At 42.1% G+C, this 13326-nt stretch overlaps 1 protein-coding gene across 1 annotated transcript in view; it reads right to left on the minus strand.

Moving 5' to 3' along the window:
- Window positions 1-13326, minus strand: part of LOC147102736 (ubiquitin carboxyl-terminal hydrolase 43-like) — a 432453-nt gene that overhangs the window by 12524 nt on the left and 406603 nt on the right. The window contains exons 10-13 of the mRNA XM_085963486.1: window positions 9399-9476; window positions 8206-8332; window positions 7428-7547; window positions 4430-4658 (exon numbers count right to left, since the gene is read on the minus strand). Of these exons, the coding sequence (XP_085819612.1) occupies window positions 4430-4658; window positions 7428-7547; window positions 8206-8332; window positions 9399-9476 (554 nt within the window). The remainder of the gene's footprint in view (window positions 1-4429; window positions 4659-7427; window positions 7548-8205; window positions 8333-9398; window positions 9477-13326) is intronic.

The raw sequence follows: 13326 nt of genomic DNA on the forward strand, positions 1-13326 counted from the left end.
TAGGTAAGGAAGAGGAGGAACCAAAGCTAGATCTTGGGGGACTCCAGTGCTATTGCTGGCTATGATTGGATAAATAAGAGTGGAACCAAACAAGAGCAGCCCCACTAGGCTGGACAATTGAGGAGAGGCACTGAAGGAGGATAGTGCGGCCAACAGTGTCAACAACTGCAGAGAGGTCGAGGAGGATAAGGAGGAGAAGTGCAGCACGCTCACAGTCACAGCGGACGTCATTGAGGAACCACTATGAAGAAGTTATTGTGCATTGTGTTATTGCCTTCTTTTGTGTACAAGTTAAAAATCCATACACCTGTCTTTCACCAAAATTCCCAACTGATGGTTCCTCTCTTTTTCCACTGTTGCTGGATGCAGTTAAAACAAAACCTGGTTAAGAATTGACAAAAGACGAGCTGATTCAATGCTACAATATGTTATGTAGAAAACAAGTTCGAGGTGTGGTTTGTTGGGTGTAGACCTAATCGGGCAGCATGTAAACAGCAGGTTCCTCCACAAGCAATCTGATAAAGGTAATTTCCTGTTTTTATTGTAACTCTACTATTAACTCGCCATGAACTGGTGAAATGTTTGTATTTTATTAACTCAGTCATAACGGCACAGGAGGGGGCCATTCGGCCCATCGAGTCCGTGCCAGCTCTCTGTAGAGCAATCCAGTCAGTCCCATTCCCCCGCTCTATCCCCGTAGCCCTGCAAGTTTATTTCCCTCAAGTGCCTATCCAGTCTCCCCTTGAAAACATTGAGTGTCTCCGCCTCCACCACTTCGTCGGCAACGAATTCCAGATCACCACTCGCTGCGTAAAATGTTTTTTCCTCACATCCCCCCTGTATCTCTTGCCCAAAACCTTAAATCTGTGTCCCCTAGTCCTTGTACCATCAACTAGTGGGAACAGCCTTTCCCCCATCTAGCCTATCCAAACCCGTCATAATCTTGGACACCTCTATCAAATCACCCCTCAACCTCCTTTGCTCTAATGAAAACAAATCCAGCTTCTCCACTGTCCTTGTAGCTAAAATCCCCCATACCCGGAACCATTCTGATAAATCTCCTCTGCACCCTCTCAAGGGCCTTCACATCCTACCTAAAGTGAGGTGACCAGAACTGGACGGAATACTCCAGTTGTAGCCTAACCAGCGCTTTATAAAGGTTCAGCATAACTTCTCTACTTTTGTACTCAATACCTCTATTTATGAAGTCCAAGATCTCATATGCTTTGTTAACCACTCTCTCAATATGTCCCGTCGCATTCAGGGACCTATGCACATTAACTCCCAGGTCCCTCTGTCCCTAAACTGTGCCCTAAGTGTATGTTGCCTCTCCCTGTTCCTTCTGCCAAAATGCATCACCTCACACTTCTCTGTATTAAATTCCATCTGCCACTTGTCTGCCCATTCTGCTAGCCTTTCTATGTCCTGTTGCAGTCGATTGGTATCATCATCACTGTTTGCCACACCCCCAAGTTTGTCATTGGCAAATTTAGAAATTCTACTCTGGATTCCAATATCCAGGTCATTTATATATATCAAAAAAGCAGTAGCCCCCGGACTGACCCTCGGGGAACACCACTGTCTACCATCCTCTAGTCTGAAAAACAGCCATTTACCACAACTTGCTGTTTTCTGTCCTAAGCCAATTCCTTATCCAAGCTGCCACTGACCCACCTATTCCATGAGCCTCAATTTTGTTAACCAGCCTTCTATGTGGTACTCTGTCAAATGCCTTCCGAAAATCCATGTAGACAACATCCATTGCATTCCCTTCATCAATCCTCTCGGTTACGTCATCAAAAAATTCAATTAGATTAGTCAAACACGATCTGCCTTTTACAAATCCATGTTGGTTCTCCTTAATTGACTTAAACCTCTCCAAGTGCCTGTTCATTTTTTCCTTGATTATTGTTTCTAAAACTTTACCCACCACTGATGTTAAACTGACCGGCCTGTAGTTACTAGGATTGTCCTTACACCGTTTCCTGAACAATGGTGTCACATTTCCCACTTTCCAATCCTCAGGCACCTCACCCGCATCTAGGGAAGGTTGGAAAATTATGGCAAGCCCTTCCGCTATCTCCTCCCCCAATTCCCTTAGCAACCTGGGATGCAAGCCATCTGGACCAGGTGACTTGTCCACTCTAAGCATACCCAGCCTTTTTAGCACATCCTGTCTATCAATTTTCACCCCTTTCATTGCTTCTACCTTTTCCACTTCTACCGATATTTTGTCAGCACCACCTCCTTAGTAAACACCGATACAAAGTACTCATTGAGTATTCTAGCCTTGCCCTGCGCCTCTAAGCATATATCACCTTCTTTGTCCCTAATAGGCCCCACCCCGCCTCTTACTACCTGCTTACATGCCGGTAGAAGATTTTTGGGTTCCCTTTTATGTTAACTGCCATTCTACTCTCATATTCTCTCATTGCCAATCTTATTTTCATCTTCACATCCCCTCTCAACTTATTGCATTTGGTCTGGTTCACCCTTGAAGAATTCACCTGACATGCATCATACACCCTCTTTTCTTGTTTCATCATCTTCTCTATCTCCCTCGTCATCCATGTTTAAGGAACTATTTAGTTTTGTGTTTTTATTTGCTTTAACTGGAGACTACAGTTAAGTTGTAATCACTCTTACAAAACTTTAGTGCTTAAGTAGTACAGTAGATTATGCTACCATGTAGTTATTGATCCAATCCATGGGATTTATTGTGGAATCAATAAATCACTTGCCCTAGCTATATTAAAAAGGGACCCAGTCATTTTCATGAAAAAAGTGTCCTTCTTAAATGGAAGATCAGAAACATGGCACATACAGAACAATGCTCTTTGGCCTCGAGCTTCTAAATCCTATTGCAACCTTTTCATGTTCGATTTTTTTTTATATACTCTGCATATAATGGACAGGCTGATTTTGTGCTGTGATCTGATGTGCACCGCCATGCTGGTAACTGGATTTAAGTGCATCACATCCCCCTTTAGTTGAGATTCTACCAGTACAAGGGAGAGGAATCTCCATCACCCGACACTGATGCAAACTCAGAGCCTGGAGGGTGAGCAATATCATGGGAGATCTGTTAGCATTGAATTAATTGGCGGCTATCCCGCTGCCCCAGAAGCCATAGTCCTTGAATTGAAGATGCATTATTATTGAATAAATGTGCTAATTGAAGCCCAAATTGTGTCTCGAGACTGTACAATTATTAATTAATAATTTAATTCATTCACAGCTGCCGAGCTGACTGCAGACATAACTTGGAAACGGAGTTTTGGGGACAGTGTTTTAGAACCGCAATAGTTGCTCCAGTGCTGGGAGCACTGAAAGGTAATTACGGGAAGTACAATGGTTATTTTAACAGATATTATATAGTATGACCAATTAAAAGTAATGCAAGCAGATGTGACTAAGTATTATCATTGTCACACAACAATGGTGACAAAGCAAGAAAGAACGTGTGACATCAGAAATGTACACAATTGTAAGAAACTGACACCCACATTTGAAGATCACCTGCGGCATTGCTCACTAAGTCTAGGGATACGCTTAAGTGGGACAGTGTGTGATGGTTAAAATGTGATAGGAAGTAAGTTTGATGCTTGCCGGAAAGTATGTGCTCTACATAAGTCATTTAATATATTATAAACACACATAAACGGATCTCTAATGAAGTTGCTCACAGAAAATCACCATATGCTGTTTTATAAGAACGAAAGTAATAATACTTTTGTTCTTATAAAACATGCAGTGCACAAGCTTCTGCTGTTAAAAGTGGAGCTGTGCCAAAAGCCACAAAGTATAATTACTGTTAAGTAAACACGTGCGCAGGTCAATTAGTGCTTAATTGTTGTTTGGTCATGCAACTTTGCAGATTCAAAAGCACCTAGCACCCGACATGCTCTTTGTTTTAATTATGTTAAATGAGGACAATTAGAAGGTATAGTCATTCTGACCCATGAATAAGATATCTTTTGTTTCTCGGTGCAATGCAAATGATCAGCTTTCCTGGCCCTTTTTAAAAAAAAAACTTCCAATTAAGCGTGGCAGAAAACAGAAAGTTGAATAAAAGGTGCAATGGACACAACGCTGCTGGACATTATTAATGGATCTTAAGTTGGATGATATTCTGCTTTATAATGCAGTAAGCCTAGTTCCTTTAAGGTCACAAAATCTTACTGTTGAAACAGAGAGTCAAGCCATTTAGAAGATTGAAAATTGAAATGCACTGCCTTGTTTTAGACACCAGGCAAGCGCTACATATTTTAAGACTGCTCTGTATCAGTGTGACATATTCAGTGATGTCTGTGCATGCTGATGTACCATTTTTAATAATATATAGATAAGTAATTGGATTACTTGCACTATGGGTGGGTGGAATGCAATATTGATTGCACATGAGGGTACAGGGATACTGCTGACCTACCTGTATAGTGACCTCCTTGCATGCTCCCATGGTGGTTGCACACAGCATACAAGTCATACACATAGTTTTCTTGATTACTCCCGGAAGGAGCACGCGGTCGCCGCCATGGTGACCAGTGGGATAAAAAGTTCTTGGAGCTCGGAGTTCTCTTCACTACATGAGGTGTCATATCGATGCCAATTAGTGGAAATTTTACCAGAGTAGAAAGCTTGGTTCTTCGCTCTCCCACCTGAAAAATTGAAATGTTACATGACATTAATTTTCTATATTTATCCAACGTTGTACTAAAATCCCTTAAAATAAAAAAGAGTTGTCAGCAGAAGTTTGTTAACAGTTTATTGTTTTCATTATTGTTTTAATGCTCACAATTCACAGGGAGAGAGATAAACGGTCTCACTTGCCCTTCTACCCTGGTGAAATCAACAGCATAAAGAGAGTTGGCAACTCTGCATACAATAAAATATTGGACCGTATTTTGCGACCCCTACAGATGCGTACGCACCCGTAGGGGCCACGCAAGTTCCAAGTTTAGGCACGAGAAGCGCACGCACTGAAACCCGGCACTTGCCATCTGTCAATTCTTGACAGATCCTCCGCAACCCTGGGAAAAGGACCTCCGCGGGCGGAGAGTTGCGTTATTTGCCCAACTTCTGCCCGCTGAATGCCCGTGAAATTCATACGTCTGGTAAAAGTAGGTGTAAGGCCCGCTTTTACCAGCATAAGAGTTTTAAAAAATAGAAAAATAAAATTTTATCACTTATTTACACATTAAAAATCCTGTCCAATAAAGGTAAGTTTATTTTTAGCCCCATTAAAATATGTACTTTTCCCCCCCAAAAAATTAAATTTTTGTTTAATATTTAATTAAATGGCATTTTAATTCATTTTAAATATGTAATTTAAAAAAATTATTTCATGTGTTTGTGTTTTATTAAGTGATCCCCATTCATACTTATGACAGTTCTGTACGTACGGAACTCCCATAAGCATGAATGAGGATCTCCTTTTATTGGTTGGGCCGGCCCATGTGATCCCAGGGGCGCTTGCAAACCGATTTTTTACAGGTCGGAGGCATCGTCCCGCGGGAAGCCTCCGATCGCTAATTTTGGGCCATTATTAACTCCACCACCCTTGTAAAATTGTAATATTTATTTTGAGAACTCATTCGAATTTCAGTAGAGGGTGTGTAATTATTTGTGCTTCCTGTGTTGAAATGTTTATATCTCATCAACAGCCTCCCAAAGCATGAAACACTTCAAGTACATTACTCATTTAGGGGATTTCAAAGTTAATTCCCAGTCTCAAACCAAAGTTGTGTTTAATTGGAATTGAAACAGTGATCATTAAAGGAACATTTACACAAGGTCACAGTTGTGCAAAGGGCAACCTACTATGAGAAGATCTCACCCAAATTTTTGAAAACATGTTGAGGAAAAGTTGTTCCAAGTACAAAGACAAAAGAGGCTGAAATGAAGTGTCAACTTTTCACAAAAGGGTGATAAGTAGGTAATAAAACACATAATTGGCTCACAGATTAAATTGTCATCCAACAGATTAAAAGGAGTCTTCTCGTGAAGTTCTGCTGATGGCACAGAACCTTGCTAGATGCAAGTGTGAGTCAGAGATAGGGGCTATAACTGTGTAGCCCGATTCTCTGACCCATGCTCACCACAGGTTCTGTAACAGCAGTGGAGATGTGTAAAATTACCCTTGAAATGTCCAAAGCAATGACAACACAAATAGGTTGAAATCACACTGTGTGATATTACTAACAAATGTGTTAACGCATTTGAATCAAATTCCATTGTCTGCAATTTTAATAAAGAGGTGTTAACTAGTTTAAATGAACTGGATGATGGTTTTGCTAAAAAAAAGGAATTTCATACCAATATAAAACGTTGGGCCTGAATTTGCGATCGGAGGCTTCCCGCGGGCGGATGGCTCCGATCATCAAAAAATCTACGCATTTACCTGGTGGTCCGGCAGATACGGAGGCTTGCGATCCTGGGCCTCTCCTGGTAGAAATGCGTAGAGGCCCACGTATCCCAGGGGAGCATACGGTTCGCAAGCGCCCCCTGGGGTCATGTGGGCCAGCCCAATCAATGAAAGAAGGGGGATCCCCATTCATACTTATGGGAGTTGGGTACGCACGGAACTGTCATAAGTATGAATGGGGATGACTTAAAAAATATATGAACACATTAAATAAATTTAAAAAAAATTACATATGAAATTAATTAAAATGGCAGTTAATAAAATATTTTAAACAAAAATTTAATTTTTTGAAAAAAAATGTTTTAACGGGGCTAAATATAAACTTACCTTATTGAACAGGGTTTTTAATGTATAAGTGAGTGATAACATTTTATTTTTCAAAACTCTTATGCTGGTAAAAGCAAGCAAAATAATTCCACGGCCTTTTAGCGGGCGGAAGTTGGGCAAATAGTGCAACTCTCCGCCCGCGGAGGCCCTTTTCCCGGGGATGCGGAGGATCGGTCAAGAAGATTCTTGACCGATTCGCAAGTGCCGGGTTTCAGCGCGTACGCTTCACACGCCCAAACCCAGCACTTGCGCGGCCCCTACGGGCGCGTGCGCACCTCGTACGCACCCGTAGGGGTCGCAAAATACGGCCCATTGTTATTACCATCACACAGCACAATTTCAACTCCAAGGAGGGTAATGTAAAGTTTATTCATTCCTACAGTACAGGGACCAGTGGAATGCACTGAGCTAGGCTGAATCATTCAAACTGCAACACAGAGTGTCCAGGATTGGAGATGCAAAAAACAAACTGCCATTCTGTTACCGCATTCTTTGATGTGGTGCACTGCTCATCCTTCCCAATATAAAAACTATATTAAATAGCCTCTCTATAAAGATAAACATAACACGCGTTTACGCTGCTCCCAAAGACAGTCAACTCATACTAAAGGTGTTGCAAAGTAAAGATAAAATGTTTAAATAAATCTCAGTCCTATTTTCTCACACAAACAAATACCTGTCGAAATCGCTTCAGGTGAATTATAAGAATGTCAGGCAAAGTCCATAAATTAAGCTTGACCATCCCCTGCTGAAGATTTTTACAGTGTGGGCATCGCCAGGCATCATCTGGGGCTAACTGTAGAGAAACAAGTGAATCACATCAACATTCGAAAGCTTTTCCAACACTGGAGGTATAGATTGCAACAGAAAGCAAGATTTCAGGTTTATTGTGTGCCTTCTTCGCATTGCAAAGGATTACAGTGAGTGCACTGACATAACATCACGCCACACCACAGATTTACAACCAATAATTCACGACCAGTGATTCACCACTTGGTAAAATGCTGATTTCAGCTGGACTGTTGGAAGGCGAGTGCCAAAAGGACGAAAAGGAAACAATACATCACATACATCAACGGAAGGGCAAGCCTCTCTCATGTAGCTCCTGGGGACTGGTTGTAGCGTGTGCTTGGCAGAGACCCAATAGCAAGTCACTTACTCAACCTCTCCACTGGGAATGGTTGATGGCATGAGAGGAGATTGAAAAATATGGGAGAAATAAGTAAAATAAAGGCTTGGCTTCAGCCCTGGATTTGCCAAATTGAATTCAATTACGTTAGACATGTGTTCTTGAATTTTTTTTTACACTGCATAGAGATCAGCCTCGATAGATAAAAAAAAAAAAAAAAAATTAAGTATACAGCTGAACTTGTATGTTGCGCTTGAACCTCATCTCTGACCAGTCATGGGTGCACGGTGCTGTATTTGATGGACAGTCCAACCTCCCTCCTTACCTGTTCCTCCTTTGTATACAGGTCAAAGCACTCGGCCAGTGTGCAGCTGTGCACCTGATGTGCCTGTTGCTGAGTCCGAACACACTCTGCGTCCTGGACAACTTCTTCCTGAATACTTCCAAACAAGCTGAAAAGCAAAGAAATATCCCACTGTGGTTACGCACTATAATGAAACCCTTTTGCCCTTTACAAATAGGAGCACGGGTGCACAGGAATATACAGCACTGGAAAATCACTGCAGGCCAACTAGCCAGTCCTAAACTTAGAACATTACCACACTGAACTCTGTCAGTTATATCTCTCAATCGTTTCTTTTGCCAAAAATGTATTTCACACTCAAGTCTGCTGAGACTATCAGCCCCATCATCTTCCTGGTCAGTCTGTATCGTGCATTCACCACTCCACTGGGAATGGTTGATGGCATGAGTGAAGTACTTAAATCAAAACTGTCCGTCCATCTTCTCAGCTTGAATTCATGGCTGGAGTTTGAGGTTATGTCAAACAATGAGGGTTCAGTACTATACCCCTTTCGAAAACCTCAATATGGGCCCCGAGCTGCCTTTTCTCCAATGTGAACATTCCCAGCTCAGTCTGTCTTTCCTTATACAGATGCCCAATCCCTAGTGTATGCATGTTCTTTATTTATTTTTGTAATGGTACATGAATAGAAGTTACACTGATTGTACCAAGTGTCTCTCATCATACTCATTGGTCTTATGCTTTGCCTACTGTGGGGTAAAGCAGCTAATGAACTGAACTCAACGTCATCTCGCCCAGCGTTAACTTGATCCACCTTCAAAGTGATTACAAGTGTACAAGGCTCAGATATGGTCCAGAATTCAAGGGAGTTTCATTGTGCGCTCCTGGGTCCTGTGGAGCTGCTGAACCATTGAACCTGACTGGATATCTGTGTCAGACCTGAATTTGTAACTGTGCAGTTAGATCTATTGGCCCTACACTCTGCAATTCTGGATGTTGTGATCTGCAAGGAACTTTACCATCCTTACTTTTATCTCATGTGCTGTATTATTTTGCGTGATGGAATTCCCATTCCTTCATATTCATAATCCATCAGTGCATGTCCAACTGCTCATTTTACATTACAGCGCATTTTGAGCACATTTTAACAACACATTCCTGCAAATGAAAGTCAAATACTGATCCATCTCAAGTGTCTGCATTTACTGACTCACCTATCTTTAGTCCTTTGATCCCATTCCAAAACAAGCTTTATATGTGGTGGCCCACCTGGACCACAGGAACGCAATGCCCTAAAAATAACAAGTACATTTTAGAATCACACAGCAAAACTTTCATACCTGGCTCTTACATTGAAAGTAACACAAGAAATGCTTTCGCCACTGACCAAAGTAGTACATATTTAGGAGGGAGCGGCAAATGCATAGTTGCCCCATCACCCCACCAGCCCCCACATTCAACCGATCATCCTCCGCCATTTCCGCCACCCCCAGCGTGATCCCACCAACAAACACATCTTCCCCTCCCCTCCCCTTTCAGCATTCCGAAGGGACCATTGCCTCCACGACACCCTGGTCCAGTCCTCTATCATCCCCAACACACACTTCCCTTCCCACACAAGCGCAGGAGATGCAACACTTGCCCTTTTACCACCTCTCTTCCCACCGTCCAGGGTCCCAAACACTCCTTCCATGTGAAACAGCGGTTTACTTGCACTTCTTTCAATTTACTATACTGTATTCGCTGCTCACGATGTGGTCTCCTCTGCATTGGGGAGAGGAAATGCAGATTGGGTGACCGTCTTGCGGAACAGCTCCATTTAGTCCGCAAGCGTGACCCCGATCTTCCGGTCGCCTGTCACTTTAACTCTCTGCCCCAATCCCACTCTGACCTCGGCCTCCTACACTGTTCCAATTAAGCTCAACGCAAGCTCGAGGAAAAAGCACCTCATCTTTATTAGGCTTTACAGCCTTCCGGACTCAACATTGAGTTCAGCAATTTCAGATCATAACCTCTGCCCCCATTTTTTTGGACGGTAGCGGTTTATGATTCTTCAATACCCATTTACACCTCCTTTAGACCCATCTTTGTTTCTTTACTTGCCCCATTACCATCTCCTTTTGCCTTGCACCATCATACCTTTTGTCATTTAATCTCTCCTACTTTCCACCCTATCACAGACCTTCCCTTTTGATCTTTCCTCCCTTCCCCAGCCTCTGTACTTGCTTAACTTCTGTAACATCTCTAACTTTTTCCAGTTCTGATGAAAGGTCATCGACCTGAAACGTTAACTCTGTTTCTCTCTCCACAGATGCTGCCTGACCTGCTGAGTATTTTCAGCATTTCTGGTACTATTTCAGATTTCCAGCATCCACAGTATTTTGCTTTTGAATTATAGGCTAAATGCAGCTTTGGATAATCGATGCAAGGATCTGCCGACAGAGCAACATTATATATCTGAGAACTAAAGCAAAATATAACTGGGGCGTGTTTCCTACAGTCCCTTTAGTTAAGTGCAGAATGACATGAATCAGTCATTCATGAAAGAAAGACTTATGAAATAATACTGAGCGGCCTACGGGTGGCGTTGTCCAGGGAGAGTATAAATACTCGGGCACGGGCCCAGCTTGCGCAGGACATTCTTAACAGGAACTAGTGAAGGACACAACTAGACCTCCATGTTGTAAAACAGTTGATTAAAGCTTTGTTTAACGCTTAGACCAAGTGCCTAATAGTTTTCTTACGTCATAGAACAACCACCCTTTGGGCATGCGTACAGCTGTTATTGCATAAGGAAGTGGTGGAAAATAGGTTGCTCATGGCCTGTTAAAAAAATTAAATCAAACCTTTAGAAACAGCTATTGCTATGGTTACAGATCAACTAATACAGGAAACTTTTTTTTATCCGGCACGGATGGGACCGACGTGGTGCCGGTTCATCAAAAATTCCGGATAACCGAACGTTATAGTAAAAGATAGGGAGAGCTGACAGCTCCGTATAAAGCAAAAAACCCTGTTGCTTAGCAACAACTGTAGAACAATGAATACAAGTTTCAAGCGTCTCTGTAGCTTAGCAACAGCTGCAGCCACACCCTTGCACAGCAACAGATGGAAGGCGGCAAATACCAATATGAAGTAAAACCTACTGCTGAATTTTGCCGGTTAACCGAGATTTCCGGTTATTTAGGTGCCGGTAAATCGAAAGTTTCCTGTACTGGTTTTAGTTTCACCACACACTCCCCTCAATCCACGTAAAAAAAATCAACCAGTCTGTAGGAAGACTTGAATTGTAGATGCAAGTGAATGTGCACGGTGACAGTAATAATAGTTCTTTGGCCACCTTCAGCAGAGAAAAGATTGATAGACAGCTACAGGCAGAATTGATCACAGCATAAACACGTGTGCACTTTGATGAAGAGTGCACCATTAAGTTGAAACTTCAAGAACCGAGGTACAATTATATGTGCACAAACAAGGCATTGTACAAAGTGAAGGTGTCTAAAATGCACAATAAATGAACTGAAGAATGGTTTCATACAGGGTTAGTGGAAACAACAGGCCTATAACAGTGACACTAATCTTAGCCAATATAATTTGGGGGTGGGGAGAAGGACAATCAGGAAATCTCAATGGCCATATTTAACTTTGCTTAGCTCGATAGTTTCCGAGGAACTACATTTGTGTTTACGTTAAATTAAGTTGTTACTAGCAAACTCATAGCTTATATTCCATCTCCCAGCAGTTAAATCGATCAAAATCAAATTACCAGAGTGACTGTGTCCAGTTAGCAGTGTAAGATCAGCAATACAAGAGCGCTTCAGGGAAGGCCGACAAATCTACTCCAGTATCTCTCGTCCTGTTAAATTGAGCATAGAGCTCACTTTGTGAATTTTCAGTTCACAGTCCGTTATCTTTTCAGACAATTGTGATCTTTAGTCTGCTCCCATGCTGATTTCACAATTGTTTGCCACTTGAAAATGACACTGGAGGAGAATTATCATTTCAAGTAGCAAAGGAACAACTACTTAAACTGTCCACCACAAGAATCATTCGAAATGGACTGTATATAAAACACGAGGGCCTAGAAATTTGCACCGGACGGTGGCGCAAAATGGGCATTACTGGATCGGCCGCCCGTTATACGCAGTGCCTGATATTCAGGTCCAACGACTGCAATGGAACGGACTATCGGGCGCTGCACACAACGGGGGCTGATCCGATACCGCCGGTTTTCTGCCACCGCCAGAGACTAACTTCTAGGTCAAGGTGTGAAATTGTGTTACACAATATTAGTATAAGTGAATATATTTGCATGAAAACTTCACTATCCACGTTTTTAACCAAAGTGGTTTGACATCCCATGGTGTACTGGTGACAAGACATCTTCTTTAATATGCTTCAAATCAAATACAAGAGTTATGCATCTCACAACTACTCAACTCTCTCTCACACAAAGATTTTCGAACTCGGATGGTCTCTTTCCCGCAATAGGTGGTGTATTTAGTCAACCTTAAATCAATGCCAACATCAAAGAAAATAAAAACTCCCCAAAAGGTCTCACTTTAAAAATCAGTTTAATGGAACAAAATATTCTCCCCACCAGTGGGGGAGGATGTATAGAAGTGGGTCCCCCCAATCAATTTTCCACTGCCACCTGTCCTAGATCCCTTGAAAAATCAGGAGTTATTTGAATGGAGAAGATTGAGGGGGAATTTGATAAAAGGAATAGACAGATAGATTATTCATATTAGCATGCAAATGGAAGACAAGAGGCCATGACCTCATGATAAGCATTAGACATTTGTAAAAGATGATGCAAGAAGTGGATGTAAAAGACTGAAAGAGCAGCAAGCTCTGTCCATAGTGGGGCTGACACTCCTCCCTCAGGCAACACAACCAAAAGGAAATGATTTGGTCATTCATTCGCTGATTACGGGACAATGCTGTGTGCCACATTTGCCTACAAAAACAATAGGGACAGCATTTGCAAAGTAGTCCATTGGTTGTACAGTGCTTTGGGATATCCTGAGGATGTAATAAGGTGCTATATAGATGCAAGGTATTTTTTTGATAAATAAAAGGGGCGATTCACCAAATTTGATCCTGCCCTCACCCAACGTTCATGGAGACACACTTCCCACA

This window comes from Somniosus microcephalus, chromosome 21 (genome assembly GCF_052327205.1).
Source record: "Somniosus microcephalus isolate GS21.2 chromosome 21, FLI_Smic_1.0, whole genome shotgun sequence".
Lineage (NCBI taxonomy): Eukaryota > Metazoa > Chordata > Chondrichthyes > Squaliformes > Somniosidae > Somniosus > Somniosus microcephalus.